General features: G+C 39.0%; 1 protein-coding gene and 1 non-coding gene across 2 annotated transcripts in view; one reads left to right on the top strand and one right to left on the bottom strand.

The window, feature by feature from the left end:
• Nucleotides 1–12116: 12116 nt before the first annotated feature.
• The window catches only part of LOC109912652 (pro-neuregulin-2, membrane-bound isoform-like), a 663648-nt gene continuing 649924 nt past the window's right edge, over nt 12117–25840 (top strand). Inside the window, exon 1 of the mRNA XM_048604004.1 lies at nt 12117–12617. Within this exon, the coding sequence (XP_048459961.1) occupies nt 12212–12617 (406 nt within the window). The 5' untranslated portion in view covers nt 12117–12211. The remainder of the gene's footprint in view (nt 12618–25840) is intronic.
• Nucleotides 25192–25334, bottom strand: LOC125484608. The gene has a single exon (XR_007263440.1). It is a non-coding gene; the product is annotated as a U4 spliceosomal RNA (small nuclear RNA).

Genomic DNA, 25840 nt, shown 5'->3' with positions numbered 1-25840 from the left:
CTTTCTTTGTATTACTTTTCTGCCTGTGATCGCAGCAGTTGATTTTCTTTCCTCCATCTGGTTTTCAATCTTACTAACAGGTTTGCTTATCTTTCAATTTTCAGTTATGGCACACAGTTTCACCTGAATGTTAACCTTCATATTCTCTTCGCAGATACTGATTGATTGCCCTGTGTTTCTAATATTCTTGTTTCAGATTTTGAGCATCTGAATTTTTTAACCTTTCCCTATATAACAATGTTAACATTCTCTATGTGAAGATTTAACATTGTGTACTGAATTTATATTTTGAGTTCAGCTGCACCAAAAAGCTTAAAACCGAGTAATTGGTAGTGAATTATAGATGCCTGTCAGTTAAGTTTATTTTTGGTCAGAACATTCACAAGGACAGAAAGCAAAATACATCCATGTGATGGATGCTGTCCCAAATATTTGCAAATCTCTCAAAAACACGAGTTTATATATAATACATCAAAAGCTATTTGTACATGTCTACTTTTGTACTCTAGCCCTCTTAAAAAGAATGCTAACGTTGGATTTGCCTTCCTAACTGCCAATTGAATCTGCATGTTAACCTTAAGAGAATACTGAACTAGGACTCCTAAGTCCTTTTGTGCTTCAGATTTCTGAAGCCTATCACCGCATATAAAATAGTCTACACCTCTGTTCTTCATGCAAAAATGCATTACCTCACACTTTCTGACATTGAATTCCATTTACCACTTCTTTGCCCACTTCGGTCCAAGTCCTCCTTCCTTATCCCCATTTCCTTAACACTACCTGTCTCTCCAGTTATCTTTGTGTCATCTGCCAAATGTAGCTACAATGCAATCAGTTCCTTCATCCAGGTTGTCAATGTATAGTGAGAATAGTTGCAGGCCCAACAGAGACCCCTGCGGAATTCCACTAGTCACCACTGCCATCCTGAAAGCGACCCTTTATTTCCACTGTCTGCTTTCTGCCAGTCAGCTACTCCTCTAGCCATTCTAGTAACTTGTCCTTAATACCATAGGCTCTTAACTTCTTTAGCAGCATCCTGGTGGCACCTGGTTAAAGGTCTTTTGGAAATCCAAATAGATCATGTCAAAAATCTCTCCTTTGTCTGACTTGCTCATTACCTCTAACAAATTTGTCAGACATGACCTGCCCTTGATGAAGACATGCTGACTCAGCCCTATTTTACCATGCACTTCCAAGTACTCCACAATCTCATCTTTAAAAATGGACTCTAAAATTTTACCAATGACTGAGGCCAGGTTAACTAGCCTATCGTTTCCTGTCTTCTGCCTCCCTTCCATCTTAAACAGGGATGTTACTTTAGGCATTTTCCAGTCCTCTGTGATTCTCCCTGACAGCAGAGATTTCTGAAAGAGCACTACCAATGTCTCTGCAATTCCTCAAATATCTCCTTCAGAACTCTGGGGTGTAGTTCATCTGGTCCAGGTGATTTATCCACCTTTAGACCCTTCAGCTTCCCTAGCACCTTCTCCTTCATGATGGCCACTACAGTCATCTCTGCCCCCTGATGCTCCTGAAGTTCTGGTACACCACTGGTGTCATCCACAGTGAAGGTTGATGCAAAGGATCCATTCAGTTCCTCTGCTATTTCTTTGTTCCCCATTACAACTTTTCCAGCCTCATTTTCTAGCAGTCTAATGTCCATCCTCGCCTTTCTCCTACCTTTTTTTGTCAAAAAAAATTCCTTGCAATCTTCTTTTATGTTACTAACAAGCTTAGTCTCAAAGTAATTTTCTCCCCTCTTATTGCTTTTTGCTTACTCTGCTGAATTTTAAAGACTTCCCATTAATCTTCACCACATTGTATGCTTTTTCTTTTCCTTTTATGGTGTTCCCGACTTCCCTTGTCAGCCATGGTTGGCTCATCCTCCCCCTTAGTATGTTTTATTCTTCCTTGGGATGGATTTCTGCTGTGTGTCCTGAATTACCCCCAGTAGCCCCTGCCATTGCTGCTCCACTGTCTTCTCTGCTAGGCTCCTCTTCCGATTAACTCTTGCCATCTCCTCTCTCATGTCTTCGTAGTTACCTTTACTCAATTGTAATACCATTACATCAGATTCCAGCTTCTCCCTCTCAAACTGCAAGGTGAATTCCATTGTATTATAGTCCCTGATCATGAGGGATTCCTTCACCTTAAGCTCCCTAATCAGTCTGCCTCATTACACATCACCAAGTCCAGAACTGCCTACTCCCTATTGAGCTCTACCACAAGCTACTCCAAAAAAACATCTTGTAGACATTCCACAAATTCATCTTCTTGGGATCTGCTTTTAACCTGATTTTCCCAGTCCATCTGCATATTGAAGTCCCTCATGATTATTGTAATAGTGCCTTTATTACCTGCCTTTTCTATCTTGACCACTGCTAGAAGGGCTGTACATAACTCCCATCAGGGTCTTTTCTCCTTTACAGTTCCTCAACTCAACCCACACAGATTCTACACCTTCCAACTCTATATCACGTCTTGCTAACACTTTAATTTTATTTCTTACTTTTATGGCAACCCCCTGCTCCTTCTGCCCATCTGCCTGTCCTTTCAATAGGACATGTATCCTTGGATATTTAGTTTCCAGCCCTGATTCCCTCGCAGCAACATCTCTGTGATATCCACAGCATCATACCTGCCAAACTTAATCTGTGCTACAAGCTCATTTACCTTGTTTTGTATTCTGCGTACATTTTACTACAATTTGCTCAATCTTGTGTTGACTGTCCCCCTTTTCATAATTGTCTCCATATCTGCTGTACCTGAAGTTAGATCCCTGACCCTTTCCATACTCTTTGTCCTGTTACTTATTCGGAGACTTTAATAACCTTTGCCGAGCGCCCCCCCACCTTTAACTTTTTCCATAACTTTGCATGCAACTTCCTAACCCAACTATTTAGTTTAAACCCCTATCCACAGCCCTAGTTGTGTGATTCACCAGGTCTCTGGTCCCAACATGATTTAGGTGGAGCCCATCTCATCAGAACTGCTCCCTCCTTCCCCAATACTGATGCAAATGTCCCATGAATTTGAACCCGTTTCTCCCACATAAATCCTTAAGGCTCCCGCTTCAAGTTTCTCTGCAGCTCAGATGAGATATTCTGAACCCGGGCACAGGTGGGCAACACAGATTCTGGAACTCTCAATTTTGTCCATAGAGAACAGCATCTACTCCCCTGACTCTACCATCCCCAATTATAACTACATTTCTCATTTCTCCTCCCTCTTGAATGGCTCCCTGTACCAAGATGCTACGGCCTGTTTGTTCATCATTCCTACAATCCCCACTTTCCTCCAACAAGGAGGAAGAATCTCAGATCTGTTAGACAGGTTCAAGGGCTGAGGCTCCTTCAGTATTAACCTCCTGGATCCCTCGACCTGTCTTGCTCATAGTCATACCCTCCTGTCCCTGATTACTGACAAAATTTGAGTAGTTAATCAAAGGGGTGTGACTGCCTCCTACAACATTGCATCCAGGTAACTCCCCCTCACCCTGATTTGTTGCAGTGTTCGAAGCTCAGACACCAACTCATCAACTCTGAGCTACAGTTCCTCAAGCAACAAACACTTACTACAGATGCAGTCACCACGAACCTCAATGGGAATGGCCACCTCCCACATCACGCAGCTACAATGCATTGCTTGGCCTAGCAGCTTGATTTTATTAACTCAGTTTTTAGTTTGATTTTTAAGAAATGTCCGATTGTTTTTTTAGTTTTGTAACATGTAAATATTTCCCCAAATTATTTTCAATCTGAAAGTGACCTATGATAGATATTTAAATAATAGCAATGACCAATCAATGAACTTAACAGTTTTCCTGTAATGTCACTCTTTTCCAATGGGCTCCCAACCCTGGGCTTCAATTTATTGGGCTTCAAACCATGAGCCAAAAGAGCAAGCAAAAAGCACCTCCTCCCCTCTGCACCAAATTTCCGCATTGCCTCTAAATTACCAAATTATAAACTATAATTCAGAACTTCCAAATATACTACTGAAGGGCTTCTTCAGCCCAAACCCAAATCCTGGACCATGCTGTCAGGTGTGACATGTTTAGGGCAAAACAAGGAGTGAAAGCTCCATTACCCCTTGAGGGTGATTTAGTCCGATGAACTATTTCTTTATCAATGCTTCCTTAAGAAGACATTGAATCTGGCAATTTGTAGGAAGTAAGCTAGTTCATATAATTACACCTAAACATCTGGAACATTAAGGTAGCTGTAAGATCACAAACTATGATTGTTTTCCACACATTTCTCCACAATTAGTGAAGAATCTCAGAGGTTTGTGATGACATTAAATGGAAGGTGATACTTGAAGGTCAGACCATGCAAGTCCACTTATTGCCTATGTTGACTGTGTTACAAAAAACAGGCAAGCTATTAAAACATTAGGGATCCATTGTTGCCAGAAAAATGCATCCACATAATTTATGTTAAGCAATGCTGCTCACTGCTGCTGGTGGAAAGTTCGTTTTATCTGCTGTCTACCATGTGATGTCTCAAATTTATGTTTGTTAGCTTTGTAATGACCAACCAGTTACAATCCTCCTTGGTGGTAGGGAAGTATTGACTATATGATGCTGAATTGGCTCCAGGACATCAACCCTGCTGAAAGAAGTTGGACTAGATTCAACCTGTGACAGGCACAGTATGCAAATACTTGAGCCCAGCACATCTGCAGTACCCTAAATGCTATTGTTGGCTACCTAACCACTTGGACTCATTGATGTGAGTCTCACAGGAGCTGGCATTGTTTCCCATTGTTTCTGATTACAAGGGAATACAAACTCCTGATGGAAAAAGTAGTCTCATTAGGCTAACCATCTGAAAGCCTACTGGTGCTCATAGTTTTAACTGATTAAACTTTGGCTGTAATTCTGCAGCACTTTGCAGCCCTTAGGTTTTGGCTCTACCTACCATGGTCATAATTCACTGGTTAATAAACAGAATGTGTTGCTACAGGAAGAACTTGCACTCTATATTATGCAAACTGAAAACTCTGCATATATTAATTTGTCAGTATACTACTTTTTTGGAGATTCTTAAGCAATTCAGTTGATTTTAATCACACACCCAGCTAACCTCGGAAATCTATCTTCTCCCCTCATCTATAATCTCTCTTGAAAATGCTTGCTGCAAATTCAATAATGCCTGGAATAAATGTTTGAATCACAATTTGCAATTAACTCGGACCTCTTCGTTCCAATGTAGGCAGCATACAAACTTTGTTCTGTTTGCTTTATGATAACTGTAGTGTACACACCAGCACTAACATGTTGCTCAGTGGCGTCAGGCCTGCTCATGGGGTGCAAAATTGTGAGGCACTGGTACCACCTAAAGCTAACCTGCACTACTTGAAGCATCTCCAAAAGGTAAGGAGCACTTTGGCTGGTTTAGTTGCAGGAACTGGGTGGGAAATTGTATCAGGAGCACTAGTGAGGAGAGAGAGAAAATTCCAATGTTCTCAGAAGTGCACCGAAGGCCTTGGTGCAGAAAGTAGGAAAGGAGATAGAGATCCTTGATGTAGAGGAGACCAGGAGGCTCTCCTGATAGAAACTGCAAAGACAGTCTGAGCAGATAGCTTTCATTGCTAATTTTAGTGGTGTAGCTAAGAGGTTCTGCACGCAGTGCTGTACGACGCTCAGTTACCTCACGTGTGATTCAGACTAGTGAATATATCTTCCAATGCTTCATTCTTAGAACTGAACCATTGTCCTTGCTGACTGCTGAATTCACGACCAACATTCTCTATCAGTCATCATTCATACCTCATGTTCATTGTTTCACCTCATTCACACATGTAGCACTATTACAAACCTCACCCTCATATTTCACAGCTTGTACCCACTGCCACTTACTCAACTCTTAAAATCACATCATTCTAGCAGTTCACCTCTTTCATCTCAACAACTAATCCAGTGAACCTAAGTTGTATCACCTCCAAGGCATATATATTTTTCCTTAGTTGTGGAGATCAAAACTATACACATCATTCCAAATGTGGTCTCACCAAAGCTCTGTACAATTTTAGTAAGACATGCATGTTTTCGTAATCCAAACCTCATGCAATTAAAATCTACATTGCCAAATTGTTTTCTGTACCTGTGTGATAACTTTCTTGTGTTCCTTGTGTGAGTGCTCCCAAGTCCTCTGCATGTTATAATTTATAAGTGTTACACTTTATAAAAAAAATTCTGCTTGCCTATTCTTAAAACTAAAATTAAAAACCTAACATTTCCCCATTCCATTTGCCATCTTGTTGCTCACTCAGTTAATCTGTCTATGTGTCTTGGGATGGTCCCTTTGTGTCTTCCTCACAGTTTACATTCCCAGTCGGCTTTCTATCATCAGCAAATGTGGACAGATTATTTTTGATCAATTTGACTAATGGAAGGTGGTAAATAGATGATATCCCAGCATTGATTCTTATAGCATCCACTAGTCATTATACCTTTGCTTGAAAATGCTCTGTTTTCCCTATCCTTTCTTCTTGTCTTTAAACTAGTCCCTCTCTTCACACTGATATATTATCACTGAATTTTAGCCAGACCTTATTTTATGTGAATCTTGCACATGGCACCTTATTATATGCATTTTTGGAAATGCAAGTATACTATATCTACTGTTTCCCCTCTATCTAGTACTTTTTAAAAAAATGTTTCTCTAATAGTATTTTTTTCTATTTATCTTAATTAACTTCCTCAATATCATTAACTCATTGGTAACCTTCTACTACATGTGTGTAATTCATGCCTTCTACTCTGAATGTCTCTGCCATTTTCTCATTTACCTGATTATTTCTCCTGTCTCTGTCTCTCAGAGACCAACATCTATTTCGTATACTTGTACACTCTGTTTTTATATTCATGGTTATTAACTCTCATTTTGCTTTTCTGTTCTTATCAAGTTATAGATGGCCCTTTGCTGGTTTATAAAACACTCATGATCCTCAGTCACACCGCTGTTCTGCTCAGGACAGCTACAATGGCTTTGAGGAGTACAAACCTGCAGTACTCTGTCAGGGTGACAGCATTCATTTTTCCATTAGTGGCACTCCATCAATGAGCTATGGATCAGAACGAGGATAAGCAAAGGCACACAGAACATAGCCATTAGGGAATGCACAAGGCAGTTTATTTAATGTTTCAGTTGAACATTTGTTGGGTTGATTGATAAAGTTAGTTCAGAATGTTTCTTTAAAGTGGTTTCTGTTTCAGCATTGGTAAACAGCAATCAAAGGATCACTGTAATTGTCACTTAAGTTGAGAAGTGAAGGTGGCCAGTGTTGAATGTGTCATTGAGCTTGGTTCATAAACAAACCAATCAGTCTAAATAACAAAAATTATGTTGGTTAGGTTCTCCCTTTCTTTGCCCACTCTTATTCTTTCTTCTTTCCCTCCTCCTCCTGCTCCACTGTAGCTAACTATTTGCTTCGTATCAAGGGTTATGTGTACATGATGTCAAGGTTGTGCAGGATGCAGCAAACCACATATATCATGAGACTGGATCTGACAAAAACCTCCAGGGCTTCCAAGCAGTGAAGGTGTTTCTTAAGACCCCAGTGATCTTCTTAATGACATTTCATATGGCAGGATTGCTGTTGTTCTCTGCATGCTGCCCATATATGCCTAGGTTGTGTACTGGAGCTATAAGGCAGTTAGTGAATAGCCTAACAGCCAACTTTACTGTCAGTGCAGTGGTCTTCCACAGAATGAAGGCATCATGACTGCAGCCAGGGTACAAAGCATTGACCTGGATGATGAGCTAAGGGCAGGCTTTGGAAGAGTGGAGTTCTTTTGTGGTTGTAGAACTCTAATCTCTGAATTTACATGCAGCTCCTGCAAACGATGTGCATGCAGTCAATGATTTTTTTGCACTGTGGGGAAGACTATGATCATCAGCAAATGAGGACAGATTACTATTGATTGATCTGACTAATGGAAGATGGTAGATAGATGAGAGCCCAGAATTGATTCTTGTAGTACTCCACTAGTCACAGTACATATGATTGAAAATGCTCTGTTCATTCCCTGTCTTCTTGTTGTTAAACTAGTCCCTCTATCCACACTGATGTATTATCCCTGAATGTTATCTAGCCTTTATTTTATGTAAATCTTCTAATTATTATATGCCTTACTATATGCCTTTTTGGAAATCCAAGTACACTATAGCTACAGTTTCCCCTTTATCTAGTTTTAAAAAAAATTTTCTTCAATATTACTTTTCTGCTGATATTAATTGCCTTCCTTAATATCATTAACTACTTGGTTACCTTTTACTACTGGTCTGTAATTTATGTCTTCTGCCGTAATGACAGACATAAATTAGTTGCTTAATGACTCTGCCATTTTCTCATTTCCCTGATTTATTTCTCCTGTCTCTGTCTCTCAGAGACCAACATCTACTTTAGCTACTCTCCTATATTTCATATACTTGTAAACCTGGACTGTGGGTCTATCTGGGTGAAATCATGCACTCGTTTTGCCTGCTTTCTCTAGGAGGAACCTAGTGTACTGAAGCTCATGGTGACCATTATCACCTTTATAACTTCAGGCAATGCCCTAAAACAAACAACAGAAATGGTGGAGAAACTCAGCAGGTCTGGCAACATCTGTGGAGAGAGGAACAGTGTGTACATTTTGAGTCCAGTTTGACTCTTCTTCAGAACTCAGACTCTCTTTGAGGTTGAATGTCTGCCTGTCAGAGGTGGCAGAATTCAGTACTCGCCTCCTTAATGAAACAGAAATGTTGCACAGACTGTTCCTTGCTGAGTTTGATATAGGAGAATTCTCGCTGAAGACCCTGGGTAGATATGGACTTCTGCAATGTGTCCTCCTTCCCCTCCTTCTGCTCCCTCTTCAATCATCTTGTCCTGTTCAATGTCATATCTTTTCAATCTCTCTGTCATGTTGAGGCCTAGGGCTATGGAAACTACAATACCAATGATTGAGAGCAACTGATCTGAGGGGAACCTTTGAAGTGAACTCAAGCATCCACTATATGCAGCATCAATCCCTGCAAACATTGGTAACGTTGAGTAGCACTAGGAGCAGTCTTGAGGGGCTGAATGGGCTACTCCTGGTCCTATTTCTTATTGTCTTATGGTCTAAACACTTCTACAGACTTAAAAATGATTTACTAGAAATGTGAAAATAAAATCAGAAAATGCTGGAAATACTCATCAGTCATTACCCTGCAATATTGGCCTAAACAGTCCAGTCAGATATGCTTATTGGATTAAAAATAATCCATTTATCTTTAGATATACTGGTCATTCCTTGATGGGGTCTTTCTGTTATGAATCTGTCCAGGGTCCACCAATTCAGCTGTGCAGAAGATCCTCATCTAAAAATGCCCCCTTTTTCAGCAGTCAGCTTGGTGTGTGTTGGGGGGGTCTCAGTTGGGGGTGATGGTGGGGTGTGGTTGTGAAGGGGGAGTTTTGAGTCAGGCCAGGATTTGGTCAGGGGTGAGGAGTGTCAGGTCCAATATTTGAGAGGGGTTGTTGGGTCTGAGGGTCTTATGCTTTTGGGGGCAGCAGGTCAGGTCAGCAGTTGTGAGCAGTGTGTGTCAGATCCAGGGAGAGGTCAGGATTGCCGGAAAGGCTTTGTCAGGCTGTGTCAGGAAGGGGTAGAATCAGGTCAGGAAAGGAGCCTAGTTTTGGGATGATTGTCACAGGTTTAGGGGTTAAGGTGTCAAGGGGGTGTAATTGAGGGGTGTCAGTGATGACTGGTGATGTGGGGGTGCCAGTGTTTGACTGGGGTGGACAAGGTGAGAAGTCACACGACACGAGGTTATAGTCCAACAGGTTTATTTGAAATCACAAGTTTACGGAGTGCTGCTACTTTGATGAAAATAAACCTGTTGGACTCTAACCTGGTGTCGTGTGACTTCTGACCTAATGATGAGTGGGGGAGAGGTCAGTTTAGTTGTTACCCTGGCATTAGAGTATGGTTTTAATCACCTAACTTTTCTTGGGTAGCTAGAACCAGTCAGACCTCTTCGATGTTTCCTACTTTAATGCTTTTTTTTTGAAGGGATTCTGTTTCTGGGCAATTGCTCATCAGAATTTTCAATTTCCCATGAGTTACAACAGAGAGGGCTGTCAACACTGCTCAAACAACTTTCTGGGTATCAAAATATCTGAGCCATTAATTCTATTTCTTCACAAATGTTGACTGATCTACTGAGTAACTCCAGCACTTTGTGTTTTTACCTCTACTGACACAGCCACAGCTAGCGGAAATCATGCAGCGACTGTTGAAAAGTAGTTGATGCAAATCATGCTGGTCAGAGTAGGGAAGGGTCCTCCATGCTACTGTACGATAATTCCCTGGTACAGTGTTAGGGAAGAATGTTAGCTTCACTGGTGAGGCCCAGAAAGGCATCCACACACGTTAACACGCTAACTACTGTCACAATTTGCCTCCTCACCTTACTGCTGGTGCACTCACGCAGGGCCTGGGCTAATGGTTGATTTAGAATGGTGTCCACATGGCCCAGGTCAGAAATATGGGTGCCCTCTTGCAGATACCATCTTAGACCTGCAATGGCCCCACGCCTTTGCCTCATCCCTGTAAAACCAAAAGTATGAAATGCCACACAGAAAAATGTGCTCATAAATTCTCTCAGACTTTCTTTGGGAGACGCCTCAGTGGCTTGTCTAGATAGCTAGTCTGTGCTGCAGAAAAGGCACCAACATCTCAGGTTCCAATTCCTGGTCTGACTGAGGGACATTGGAAACTGCCTCTTCACTTTGCATCTGAGATTGGAAGGCGATGGCTAACCTTTCCGGAAATAAAAAAATGTCTAAGGATGAAGCACCAATAGACAAAGAGTCAACGAGCTGGTTTTAGGGAAGGTATACACAAAGTAGAGCTCTCTTTATCAAGCCCTGACACACTGAGAAGTTTTCGGCGGGCGTGATAGAGGCTTTTCGGACTGCTTAGAATTTGCAGGAAATATTTTGCCGTAAACGCCGATTTCAATCTAAACGCTGGGAGTCGCTGTACATGACGAGGAGTACCTCACTGGTGGTCCGCAGTCGTGTGCTGTGGAACGTATCAGACCTCAGCTCCAGACTACACTGTGGTACTCAATAGTACATGCAGAAATACGACTTCTGATTAAAACAGGCGTGATCTTAGATGGAACAAACACACGCATACTGTTCATGGAAAGTCACAAACACCTGTACAGAAGGGTGCTTTCACGTGGTCAGTGACAGTATACTCCGTACCTGTGGTTTGCGGATGTTTTGTTGCATCTTCTATCGCTCCTCCTATTCCTGTTCAGGTTGTTTTCTTTCGCTAGTACCGCGGTTTCTGTTCAGAGTAGGTGTGCAGGCAGCAGCGAGGATTCTCATACCCAGCGGTCTGTAGCACAAAGTGGATGTGATCGGAATGCAGCCAAGTTGTGAATAGATCAAAGCGAGAGAGAGAGAAAAATATATATACATATGTGAGAATAAAGACTCACTTAATGTGAGGAGGTACTGGCCCTTGTTGGGACCCGCGCTCAAATTATTAAACGCTTGTTTTTTCATGCCTCTGCCTTCCAGAGAATGATCAGTTAACTGTTTCTATGCAAAGCCTTTGAATCAGGCTACCTTCGTGGGAAATGAAATGTGTCTATGCAGAGCTGCAGGGCGAGCTCTCGACTGCAAAACCCCAATGTAATGTACACAGGAACCATTGGTTGCCACTGAATGGAGGGATAGGTTTGTGGAACATACAAGCTGCTGGTCTCGGCAACTAGTTTTCAGTTTAGTTACTATAGCGACAGCATTATTAACATCGTATGAACTTCGTTAATAGAACTGGAAAGCATAAGGCGATGTGTTAGGTGTTTGGAATCTCAGTGGGATGCAGAAGACTGCGCCTGTTGGATGACACATAATGCGATGGAGCCGCCGCTGTTACCGAATGACGGTAAGTGCTTTGTGTTCATTTAATAAATAAAGTGGATTTTGTTGATATTTGCCAGTCGTTGCAGTGACAGGTTTAGGCAGCAGTACTGTATTACGCCGTTTCCGCTTCCGAGCGGTGTTTCCCCATGCAAACAGCCAAATGCCATGGACACTTACGCAAGGTCTCTTGCTCAGCCGTGCAACTCGAGGCGATTTGCAGTCCACTTTGTCACAACTCTGCCTTCCAACTCATCACCGCTCTACACCTCAGTGCAGCCGAGCGCGGCCGTGCCTTTCAACCATGAGGCTTGGTGCTGTCCATTTTGCCATGCTGGTCGCCGGGGTGTCGTTTGCCTGCTATTCCCCGAGCTTAAATTCTTTGCAGGACCAAGCCTATCGTTCAGCGGTGGTGATCGAAGGCAAAGTGCAGTCAGTCCCAAATCATACCACCGAGCCTCACAGTGTTAATGTCAAAGTGTTGGACGTGTGGCCAGTTCATAGCGGGGGTCTAGCGAGGGATCAGCTTGTCACGATCGGGGACTTTGCATCAGAAACACCATGCATCCAAGTAAAGAAGAACCAGAAATATATCTTTTTCATGGAGCCAACAGATGAGCCGTTAGTATTCAAGACATCATTTGCTCCACTAGACACAGGCGGAAAGAATCTGAAAAAAGATATTGGGAGGATCTTGTGTGAGGACTGCGGTAAGTTATTTTTCCCCCTCATATTTTGCTAATACGGATGGAATTTCTTTATTGCGTTATGACAGTTGGAATTGCATGTTGAAGTGTTTGCAGGTTATTGTAACCTCCATTGTAACCCACATTGATCCAGGATGAAATGATTATTAGGGCTGTGATAAGGAGCTTTGTGTTTGCGGACGTTTTCGATATCAATTCTGCGTGTTTGGATAATGTCATTTTAATGACTACATCAAAACTTCAGCACTATTTCCTTTGTGTATTTTGGTCCCTGCCTTTACGATCTTGAGATCTGATGCTGTGGAAGACTTCATATGAATGATTGGTTTGGAAAAGTGTGCACAAATACCTACCTGTATTTTCTGCCTTAGCATTTTAAAGAAAGGCTACTTTTCGATGTGATAAGTTTTGTAGTGAATGACGCATGGTTTTTGATACCTTTTTGTAAGAACGCCGTGTGAGCTGCAGCCCGCGAGGTTTCTGAATTAGCTTGACAACAAACTGCATCCGGTGTTTGTATCCGTTGTTTGTCATTATGCAGGTGGGTGGCTCAGGAGCGCTAAACAGACCGTAAGCATTTCAAATAGCTCATCAGTGGCCGGAGGTAATTAGCAATTGGTGGTCGGCAAAACAGTCACCAGCTATTGGACAAAGGCTGGAGGAAGCTTGCTGCAATTCTGCTTTGTTGGTTTAGTTTAGTGCGGTGTAATTCGACATCATAAAGGCATTTTTGGGATGTTTCGTTGCAGCCTCTTACATGGTAAGAGACAGGTTGCATTCGGACAGTTTGCAGTTTTGATCTATGAGAGCGATGCCTTGTATTTTTACCAGTCTCCTCCTCTTTCACGTGTACATTTATGATCGTTCTTTGGGAGCAAGATTTATTTTAGCTCGCACTCTTCGTTATGTGTGTGAAGCTTATCTTAACATTTTTTTTTACAAAATGTTCTTTTGTGTTACTTTTTAGGGAGTCGTTTTGGCACATAAAATAACAAAATGGAGCAGAAACACTTAGAGGTAACCATTTAGGTCAATCTAAGGTTGGCTTTAAAAGCCAACCGATTGCACTTAACGTTATCATCATACTAGGTACCCATGGCACTCAGTGAACGGTATTAACAACTTAGAGGGATGCTTTATTTTGTCATACAGTACATAAATCACCTCTAAAACTTACCACATTGTTCAGCTGACCCATTTTGGGTTATAACATGCTGGAAATATGTGAGTGTTATGAAAACTGCCAGAATGTAGTTTCCTAACTTTTATCATGGGAAACTCAAGTTTTCTGTGATCTTTTGTATTTAGATAAACCTCTTGGTTGCATTAGGTTATTATTCAACTATTAAATGCATGCTTGCCATGCAGGCCATCTCTTTTTCTAATAGCTCAGCTATAACATTTTTCTTGTGTTTAAAGAAAACCTGGAAGTCGAAAATCTATTGATGTGAGTGATACTGACTTCATTTTGGATTACAGTGGTATGTATGAATGCTGCTTGTGCTTAGCCAATGAATGTGAAGTATATGCAATCATTAACTGTTTATGTTGATACATCTGTATGATACTATGTAGTCTATAAATGTAGTCCTTAGTACACTAAAGTTCACATTTTTCTGTTCAAGGTGTCATTGTGACTGGTTGATGTAGAGTCAAATTTTCTATTGTTAGTTGTCAAGTTTCCTGGTGTTAGTAATAATATGCTATTGTACACCTCAAAGACTTACTTCCACATACTCTTGTGTAGTTTTACAGCTTAAGAATTTATATCAGGTTTGATGTGACTTAAAGGAGATCCATAGAAATCTTTATTCAGTGATCAGATAATTATTAGACACTTTTTAAAAGTGAAGTAGATATACTTGCATTGTGATAATTAGCTCAAGCTTGTCAAATTAAGACAGATGATGCTGAGGTATTAAATAGCTTCAGAACATCATATTTGTTGATGGAATACAATGTACAAATCAGATAGTTTTGCCACTTTCTACTTAACAATGTAACTTCAGACATTTTCATTTTAACATTTGATGAAATGTCTTCAGGATTTGTCAAATAGCAATGGGAGAAGAACCTTTGGGCCCTATTGTGCTTGTTTCTCCTAACATCAAAGAGTTGTATGAATATATCAACTTTTAAGATCTTTCCTGATTTATTTTTGTGCTTTTCCTCTTAAACTTATGTTGTAGTAGAAAGGTTATGTGAACATCTGAGGAACCTTGAGGTGATATGTTTGGAGCTGGGAAACAACATTCATCTGGTCCTCATAACCTTTAATCTCATAAATATTTGTAATGGATGGTAACCATTATACACCTCATTGACAGTAATACCTTCTGGAGTAGATTTTCATCTTGATGGTATGAACTAGCTAAATTGATATCAGATACTGTATACTCACAGTTGGGTTGTAACTGTTCTAAAGCTTGTTGATATGCTTCTGCAAGAATTGTTTGCTCATTATATACTGATGATTCGGTAAGTAATCTGCAGTGTATATTCTGCACAAACATTTTGAAGAATCAAGTATAACATTGTAGATTAACCTTAGTCTAAGATTTAGACATTGGGCTGAGTTGCCCTGTTGCCAGCCAGTGTAGGGGGATACATGTGAACTACATACAAGTTTTTCACAGAAAGGGTGCTGGGCACTTGGAATGCGCTGCCAGAGGAGGTGGTGGAAAGAGACACAGCAGCAGCTTTCAAGAAACACCTGGACGAACACATGAATAGGAAGGGGCATAGAGGGATACGGATCCTGTAAGTGAAGACAGTTTTAGTATGGAAGGACAAAATGTGTCAGCGCAGGCTTGGAGGGCTGAAAGCCCTGTTCCTGTGCTGTATTGTTCTTTGTTCTTTGCACGTTCTTCAAATGCCATTTGTTAAAATAGGACTTTTATTGGTAAGTGGGTTGTAAAACTTGTGAAAGGTATTAATATATAATCATGTAAAATTCAATGAAGTGCTGTTGCCTTTCTGTTCTCAAGGTGGGCCAGTCTTTTGCTTACCAAATGTTGTGTTGTTTGGGTCTATATAAATAATTCAATCAGTTGATTCTTGTTATTTTGCAGGCAATTTTCTTCATCTGTCACAGTTCTTATTAACATTAGGCATGCTTTAATTGTGGACAACACTCTTTAAATTTACTTCAAGGTGACAGACTTGTGGTAATGCTAAACATATGTTTGCTTTCTTTTTCCTTTTGACCCAACTGTTTTCTCAGAAACATCTTGGTAAGGATGCAAACTGCCATAGTTTATTTTCTTGTTCTAATACCTATTCCCACATAAAGATGTGATAAAGCTGGTAGATATGAAAATATGTTCTTCTCATGTTTTCCCACTCCCTCCTACCTACAGCGCGCATTGTTGGGGTCATTTCTGGCAACTTAATTCTTTCGGCAAAAATGTGAAATGAAACAAACCTTGGAATCTTCAACCAACACGTTCAGTTTCTGTTAAGGTCCAAATAGAAATCTTAAAACTATGCTTATGTCAAGGATTTAACCATGCTCATTTTACTGCTAGGACACTCTTTTGCACTATTGAATTAATAACTAGATCATATTCCATTCAAAATTCTGACTCAGTCTATGAAGTTTTTTATTTAGTTGTCTAATGCTTTTATTGATGAATCAGTATAAGTCCTTCTACCTAATTTCATTGGTGAGTTTATTTTATTTAAGTTACCTGCTAGTTAAAATGTTATTTCTAGGCTAGAACAGTAGGAAACTTGGCATGAAAGCTTTATTGTGGTTGTCAGATTCCAATTTTTACCCAGATTTTACGGCAGGGAAGCCGACTGTTCAGCCCAAGTACTCCATGCCAGTGATTGTGCTCCACATGAGGTTCCTTTCACCTACTCTATCTAACTCTATTAACATAATTATCTCAATCATTTCCCCTTGTGTTTTATCTAGCTCCTCCTTAAATACTTCTGTAATTTAACTAAATTTTTCCATGTGATGGCAAGTCCACTTTCAAAGAAGCATAGTAAAGAGAAATTCCTCCTGAATTTCTATTGGATTTTTAATGCCCATCGTATATTTTCGGTTTTGTTGCATTTCTCACAAGCAGTCACATCTCTATTCCTATCTTTTCAAACCCTTTCACAATGTTAGACGTTATCAAAAGACTCTCAGCCTTTTCCTTTCTAAAGAAAAGAGCGTCAACTTATACAATGTTTTGTGAAAGATATAACCTCCCAGCTTGGTATCATTTTTATCAATCAGTTTTGCTCTCCCCATTTTATTTTATAAAATGTGAAGCAGCACGGTTCATACCAAGGTCTTTATACAAGATTAATATAACTTCCTTGTTTTTTCCTCTCTTTTCTCTTTCTGTCTCTCTTTTCTCTCTCTTTTCTTTCCTTTTCTCTCTTTATCTTTTCCTTTCATCTCTCCCTCTCTGTGTTTCTTCTCTCTCTCTGTCTTTCTTCTGTTTCCAGAAATGGACCTCAATGCTTTGCTATCTATGGCCCTGTTAACTGGTACTGCTACTTCAATAGTTTTTGAAAACCTGTCTCCCCAGAGCCCTTTGCTACTTTAGTGGACTTAGATTCTAATTTTCCAAGGAGCAGTTGACCTCTTTATTCTTTCTATTAAAATGTACCATTTTAATCTTGTCCACACATTTATCAAGTTTATTAATGTTGTTTATTAGTATTAACAATGCTTCTAATTTGATATAATCTACAGATTCTGAAATTCTAATCCTCATTCCCAAGTCTACATAAATTATGTCATTGACAAACAAGAAGTGTCTCAGCACTGATCCTTGTGTAACAAGCATAATTTATCTGTTTTATCTTTTGTAGCTAGTTATTATTTATCCATGCTACAATTTGTCATTTGAGTCTGAAATTCTGACGAAGGTCATGAATCAATTGTTAAAAGCCATCTCAAAATTCGTTTGGCCTCTGTGGCATATGGTAATGTTCTTACTTCTAGCCAGAAGGTACAATTTCAAATCTCACCTGCTGTCGAGGTACATTGCAACATGTCTGAAGGGATTGTTTTAAAAGGTTTTCATATATATTACATCTACCACGTTACCCTTGTCTATTCTATAACTAATTAAAATAAACCGTAATGAAGCATGTCTTTTCTTTTTGAAATCCATTTTGTTACTTTACATTTTATTACGTGTTCACTTTTGAGATGTTTCCTATTACACCTTTGAATAACAATTCCATTATTGTTCCTGTCACGACATTCGCTGGATTTGTTCAAGCTTCCTTTTTCACAAATACAGGAATCACATTCGCTGTCTGACATTCTTCTGATTTCCATTCTTTGCCCTAATATGTGTGTGTGTGTGAATTTAAAACATAGATGTGTGTGTGCAAGTTATAATGCCTCTGCTATTTCTTTCTGAATGTGCACATTGAAAGACAGAATATTCATGTGAATGGAAAGAAATTGTGCACTGACTAGTGGAAAAAAATCAGACCCTGTATTTACCATTTTGATATTTATGTTATCTTGGAGTCTTTTGAAAAGCAGATCAAAAGGGAAGTTTAAAAGTCAAACAGGTAGATTTTGGGCTTTATTGCCATATAAAGGTTTTGGAGGTTTTTTTTCAAACTTGCTTTGATTTGGGATTCTAATATTTGGGCAGCTTTGGAATTTTAATAATGTAGTTATAATCACAAAATTCTTCTTGACTTCATCCTGGATTTTGAGCCAAGACTGATAATTTCTTTGTCTAATTATCGGTATCAGTCACCTAATGTTACCAGTGTTGTTCACGTCATGCTAATTTTTGTTTCATGAAAAATACTTTTCTGTGAACTAGAAATAATTTGACTATTTCATAATTTCGGAGAATATATTCTGAAAAGTATGGTGCTAAAATGGCTTAATTTGAAGATGGGTGTTTGATTGTCAATTTTAATTCAGTGTTACTGTGATCTTAAAGCTCTGAGTTAAAGTTTGTCATGAATATCCATAAATATGCAACAAGAAATCTCCAACTGATAGAACTTCGTGCATCACCAAAATCTACAGATTTTAGGTATAACAAAACAGCAAACAGTTATCTTTTCATATCTGTAGGCAGTCTCTACTTTCAGGCTTGACGTGAATGTACTAAACACTGTTAAATGCATATGAACGATTTCCTGACTTTATGCCTCTTCTGGGACTTTGCCTGCCAGAGTGTGGGTGGGAAATTCAAGTTTATGCTGTCCATGTTTTCCTGATAAGCTAAATTAATGAACAAAGAATCATGTACATACTGACTAATCAGCATTATATTCTCCTGTAGTATAAATTTTTGTGATCATTTGGAATTTGGCATTCTGCACTTGTCCTGATGAGTGTAAGATGAAAAAAGTATTTTGCAACATGTCTCTCTTTCTAACAATATTCAAGTTCTGTTCTACTATTCCAATAGCAAAATAAAGGTACATATGGTAACAGGAAGTGAAATTGTGAATTTCATACCAGACAAATAATGTTTTTTATGTTCAGATATCTTTTATTTATTTTGTGATGTGTAGCTTCTGGTTGATTTTTCAATACTCACTGTGCCACCCATGGAGTCATGAAAGTAGGTAACCTAAAATGTAATGTTCAGTTTTCTTTTGAAAGACAAACCAAAACTGGAACTGAATATCTCCAGAGGCATGAACTATACCAAGTTTAAAATAATAGAGAAAATCTAATCATTTTGTTCCCTATGTTTCTATCCTGTAGAACTCATATGGAAAATATGATTACCAATTCTAGTTTCTTCTATGAGAATGTATAGAAAGGTCTTGGGCTGGATAATTACAAATTGTGGTAATGAGTAAATTACGTTGATGGTGACTATGGAAAAGCTAAAGTCTGGGCCATAGGACAAAATTACAAATTCAAGTACAACAAGCTGCTTTGGTCAGATTCAATAGTAGCAATAAACACACAAATCTATAAAGTACCAACTGATGTGGTCTTAAATAACCAGCAACAAAAACACTTCTTTTTTTGCTCTTGGACTAATAATGTGCTCAACTTGCTGATGCTGTCTCCGATGTGACAATGTTGCAGTTTGCTAACAGTATTGAAACCACTCTTGAGTTATGTAGAGCTGTGAACAACATTTTTTGAAATGCCTATTTTAATTAGTGGTACAATAGTTAGCTATACTTAACAAACCAAATTTATGCAGTTAAAAGGATTTTAATTAACAAATTCCATGATTGCTGAGTAATCAGAAGGTATTTCTCTAATGTTGATATTACATGGACTAAACTGTAAACCCTAGAAAGTATTGAATACTGCTAATAGCATTCCTAAACATTGAATGTTGCATCCGTGGTCAGTAACAATTTTACTTTTTTTAAAGACAGTAACGTAGCTGAGACATTGAAAGTGAGAGGAAAATGCTTTCTAACAGTGAGATATAACTGATATGGTAATTTTCATGACATAGTCATGTCGCTATGAAACATTCATTGTATTAGAAATATAAACATAGATCACTGGCCCAGATGTGTGACACATTAGTACACTTGAATTGTCTGATGACGAGGGAGATAGCAACATAGTTGCACCCAACAAATCTTCCCATTGTCTAACAGTGACAAATATACCAGAAAAATAAAGTACTTAATATTCAACACTGCTAACCTTTGCTTTAAGCTGCTGCTCCAATTTTCTTACTTCAGCATTTGGAACAAATTCCTCCCTGTACTTGAGCTATCTTGTTTCTCAGTATTTGTTTGCTGTTATATTCACATCTTTGGTGTCTGTTCATTTTGTGTTTTTCATCAAGTTTTTTAAATATGTAAAATGAGAATTTTGTAAGGCTTGTATTGGATTCTTTCCTTTTTCAAGGGAGACTATATTATGTTTGGATTTGTTACACCCTTCGTCCAAAATTCTGAGAGTGAAATTTGACCACTGTCCAAATATTTGAGACAGAGGTTTTCTTTTTCACTACTCATTTTTGGTAGGATTAAAGAATGGCCAACTGCCTTAATGCCACCCAAAAACATAGTACCAAAATTGTCTTCCTTGAAGCACAATGATCTGCAGTACTGTCCACTCTGTTCCCTATCAATGAGAATGGCTAACTGCCTTAAAGCCACCCAAAAACATAGTACCAAAATTGTCTTCCTTGAAATCCGATGATCTGCATATTGTCCACTCTCTTGCCTATCAATGAGAACTCATTTTACTCTTGAACTTTTTTGAAGACTTTAAACAGTTTTGGGAGCAAAGTAACTTTAAATTGCGCACTAAAATGGTCTTGTGTGCAGTATATCCTCCTCAGAAAAACAGTTCATGCTGTCACATATAGAGGCAATGTTGTCAGTTATGGCAGTTACTTGGAAATATCGATTTTTCTTTTCCAATCGAGATACCTCTATTTTTGTGAGTTAAGGGAATATGAAAGAAAATGGATTGAAAGATACAAGACCAAGCATCAGATAAGATGTTTGATTCTAATACATTTGAGAACTGCTCCACAGGGTTTACCAGACTAGCAGGCATTGCAGAGATTCCTTTTACTACAAATATACCAGAAGGCCTGTATTTCAACCTCGTTGAGGCAATTCTGCCAGCTATTGAGTGAATGGTGAGAACCTATTTACATTTGGCGAACAATGTTGAAGCAATTAAAGTGGCCACTGGCTTGAAATATTTTGTACTGTCTTCTTCCATCCAGCTTTAGTGCTTTTCAGTCAGGTAGTAGAACAACATCGTGTGAGGAAAATTTTAATGATTTCCTGATTGGAACCTGCAGTTTTTAACTTTTCTGAAGGAATGCTGCAAACAGAAATGGAATGACTTAATCCTATATAAGGACAGATATCCAAAGGGGTCAAGAAGAAATGGCAGAGCCAAAGTTGAATTTCTTTAATCAAAACATTTTTTCATTCACTAAATATTGAACTAGTGCACCATTTGAACTATCTCTAAGTTGCCATGACACTTCTATGCTGCAATTGTTGAACATAGCCATTCTGATGAAATGGAACTGTTTATAGGCATCGTTAGTGATAAGCATGTCCCTTGCAGTTGTGATTACTTACTCTAAAACAACAACCTTGAGTAGGAAACTGCAAGTGAGGCCATAGAACAGAGCATTGACATTCTGAAGTGTCACATTTAGTTGCTGTTGGAATCCAACAGTGAAACCCAACAAGTGTGTCTAGAGCTGAACTCCAGAGGTGAAGAAAGAGATAGAGAAAGAGAGAGGGAGCGACTGCCCTTGACATCAAGACAGCATTTGACCAAACGTGACATCAAAGATCTGTAGCAAAACTGGAGCCAGTGGGAGTGGGGAGAGAAGTAAAGTGGGAAACTCTCTGCTGTTTGGAGTCATACCTAGTACATAGGACGATGGATGTGGTTGTTGGAGGTCAATCATCGGAATTCCAAGAAATTGCTGCAGGAGTTCCTCAGGTAATATCCTAGGCCCAACAGTTTTCAGCTGCTCCATCAATGACCTTCCCCCCCATCATAAGATCATAAGTGGGATGTTCACTGATGATTACACAATGGCCTGCAACGTTTGTGATGACTCATATACTGAAGCAGTCTGTGCTGAAGTGCAGCAAGACCTGGACATTATCTAGGCTTGGGTGGACAAGTGGCAACTAACATTCATATCACACAAGTGCCAGTTAATGACTGCCCCAACGAGACAGAATCTGATCACCTTCCATTGACATTCAATTGCAATAACATCACAAATCCCCCACTATTCATACCTTAGTGGTTACCATTGACCAGAAACTGAATGTACCTGGCTATGTAAATACTGTGGCTAGGAGTGCAGGTCAGAGGTTAGGAATTCTGCAGTATTAACTCATCTCCTGACTCCTCAAAGCCTGACCACCATCTATATGGAACATGTTGGGAGTGTAACAGAATACAGAATCTGCACATGAAATCTTAATGAGGATTTCTCTATCTTTTTGAAGAAGTGGAATATCACTGTTGCATTTTCAGTTCCTGATTCTCATTATTGAGTGTTCCATCCCATGCAAACCTGTCAGAATAACTACAACAATGGCCTGCAATTGTACTGAGTATTTAATTATCCCAGACTATCCCAAGCCACTTCACAGAGGAGTAATCGGTCAGAAATTGGCACTGAGCCAAAGAACAGGACACTGGGTTAGATGACTAGAAACCTAGTTAAAGAAGTAGGTTTCTTGATGAATTTTAGAGATGGGAGAGGTGATGGGGACTTTTAGAAGGAGATTTCCAGAGTTCAGGACTTGGAAAGCTAAAATGACTTTTAATTGTTTTTGCACTTCCTTTATCACCTAATCTTGACACTTTGTTTTCAATTTCTCTGTGTCATTATACAACCTTTGTTTGCCTTCCTAAGACCTGTAAAACTTCCCTCCTATGATTTAACAGTTTCCAGATTGAAACTGCTCCTGTAGTAGCAGTTCTTTAACAGTTTTATTTTACCGTTGAAATTAAAGAATACATAACTAAAGGAATCTGACTGGCACAGCCACTTACATTTATTGGTATCACCCCAATGTCTGCATGCATACTGTTACGATATCTTCTATTTAAACATTGCTTCTTCAAGGATAACCAAGTCCATTCTGACAAGGTGAGTTCTTATAGTGATTTAGAATTAAAAACAATGTACTGTTGTATCTCGTGGTTTTTAGTGAAGTGGTCAATTTTCCTAGAACTTAATTAGAGGTGTGGATGTTCATTGAACGTAAGACCCTAACTTACGTTGACTAACTGAGTCATGTCACTCTGGGTGAAGAAGTGTGGTGGAGGTCACAGCCTCTACCCCTTCTTTCACAAGATCACGACCACTCATTAATGGAGTTTCCGGCTTTCAATACGCTGAAGATCTCCTCTTCTGGGGCTTCTTTCTTTCATGCTCTTGGCACCCCGGTCCTCCATTCCTGTTATGCTGCTCCTTGCCAAAACAAACTGTGCCCATTTAATTAGCTGCGGTGCTTTAAATGCTGCAGTGGCATTGAATTTCTCAACCTCCTCGTGATGGTAAGTCAATAAGTAGCAGTATAGAAGCATTCTGTGTAACTAATAAAAGGCAGTCCAGAAAAATAGAGTTGCTTAGTAGACAACAGGAGGTGAATACAGTCTATCATGTTTTAAGTAGCACATAAACAAAGATGAATCTTGAAGAGCTACATAGAATATCTTTCTTCCATGAAGAGACATCAAATAGAAAAACTACTTTCCTCTACAGAGTAATGTTATAATTGAATAGACCATTATCTCATATTTGGTGTGTAGTTATGTGATGTATTTATTAAAATATGATTATACGAGGGGAGGCAGTGGCCTAGTGGTATTATCACTGGACTGTTAATCCAGAGACCCAGGTAATGTTCTGGGGATGCTGGTTAAAATCCCGCCATGGCAGATGGTGGAATTTGAATTCAATTAAAATACCTGGAATGATGACCATGAATCCATTGCCAATTGTCAGGAAAAACCCATCTGGTTGACTAATGTCCTTTAGGGAAGGAAACTGCCATCCTTACCCAGTCTGGCCTACATGTGACTCCAGACCCACAGCACTGTGGTTGACTCTTCACTGCCCTCTGGGCAATTAGGGATGGGCAATAAATGCTACCTGGCCAGCAACGCCCTCATCCCGTTAATGAATAAAGAAAAGAAAACTATATCTATAGTAAAATATTATTAACAGAGATAATGTGGACCAATGACTATAATTATCTGGTTATGACGCTAATATATTTCTCAAAGGAATCTTGAAGTGAACAGAAATACACAGTAACTATCACAACTTCACTTAATTACTACATGTAATTTTTCCATTGATATTATCAGATTATTCTCAAAGCAATCAACATTTTATAAGATATCTCGACAAACCTTTAGATATCCGTGTAGTTGTTTACTTAATTGTCAGTCAATGAAATTACATTGTATGATTGCATGCTGCTATAATTGAGAAGCAACAATAAGATAAAAATTGCTGTGAGATCTGATTCTCAGCAATATTTTGTCATGTGCATAAACTTGTCTAGGCACACATTTACAGTTTCATGGCTTCACAATGTAAAAAAAAAGTTATAATAATCTATCAACCAAAAACAATCAGTTTCAATTAAATGTTTATTTTAAGGAAGTCTTTTTGGGTGCAAAGTGCCAGTTCAGGTGTGTTAATCTTGCCTATGGAGGTGGTGGAAAATACATCTAGCATGAAGGCCATGCTGTGGTTTAAAAGACCGACACAACAGTAGAAAAAAAAAACTTAGTAGAACACTATTCTCTAAAGTAAACTGCAGACGAAAAAAAGTAAAATGCAAACCAAGTTTGGCCATTTTTTGCAAATCTTTATTTTCAAAAAAATGAAATGTTTTTAAACATCTTTGGATTTTGTTCAGCATTTGCCACATATAATTCTAAACTTTGTGAATATTCTAAATTTGTCCATGGAACATAAATCACCTGGCAGCTATTCATTCCACTTTACCATCAGTTGTGCTGCATGATTGCTCAAGAAATTAGCACAGAGAACAGCATACAGCTTTGATACTACAGAGTATTAAAGTCAGGAATTCAGTAGAGTGAGGGAAGATGTATGATTCTATCTCTTGTGTACATAAACACTCTCCACTGAGACTCTCAAAAATTGCCATGACTGACTCTATTTCAAGTCAGCATCGTGGGTTACTGGGTAAAGTTTTCAATCAGCAATAATTGCACCTTGGTTAAACCTTATTAGCTAAGATACTGCTACTTTTGTACGAGATAGGGATTGCAACAGACTGAGAGACCTCAGATTGATAGACAAGGTGAGCAAGTAGGTGACTCATTGCTGAGCTTTATGTTTCCTTTCCCTGAGGGAGTAATTTAAACTAGGACCAAGGAGGTACAAATTTAAATTTTAAAGCTTAACTAGTGTTACGATCAACCCCTACGTGAAGTTTCCAAGTTAAAACAGTTCCAGATGGGATATCCAAAATTGTCAAGCTTCTGGGTAAGACGCATGAAATGGTTTTTTTTATGTATCCACCCCTCGTTTGTTGCAACAAAATTAATTTATAGAGGATTCCCTCCCTTGTGGATATCTTTCTTCCCTAAACAGATGAATTTATATTTTAAATGGAACCAATTTAACCAGACTTTAAGTTATTAGATGTATGAACAAGTAATAACAGAACAGACACATCCAAAAATAAGGAGTGAGAGCAAAACAAAAATTTAAGATGCATGAGAGATAGTAGGAACTGCAGATGCTGGAAAATCTGAGATAACA

The sequence above is a fragment of the Rhincodon typus genome, chromosome 12, assembly GCF_021869965.1.
Source record: "Rhincodon typus isolate 14 chromosome 12, sRhiTyp1.1, whole genome shotgun sequence".
NCBI lineage: Eukaryota > Metazoa > Chordata > Chondrichthyes > Orectolobiformes > Rhincodontidae > Rhincodon > Rhincodon typus.
Note: the sequence above shows the minus strand (reverse complement) of the source record. Positions and strands in the feature narration are given on the sequence as shown.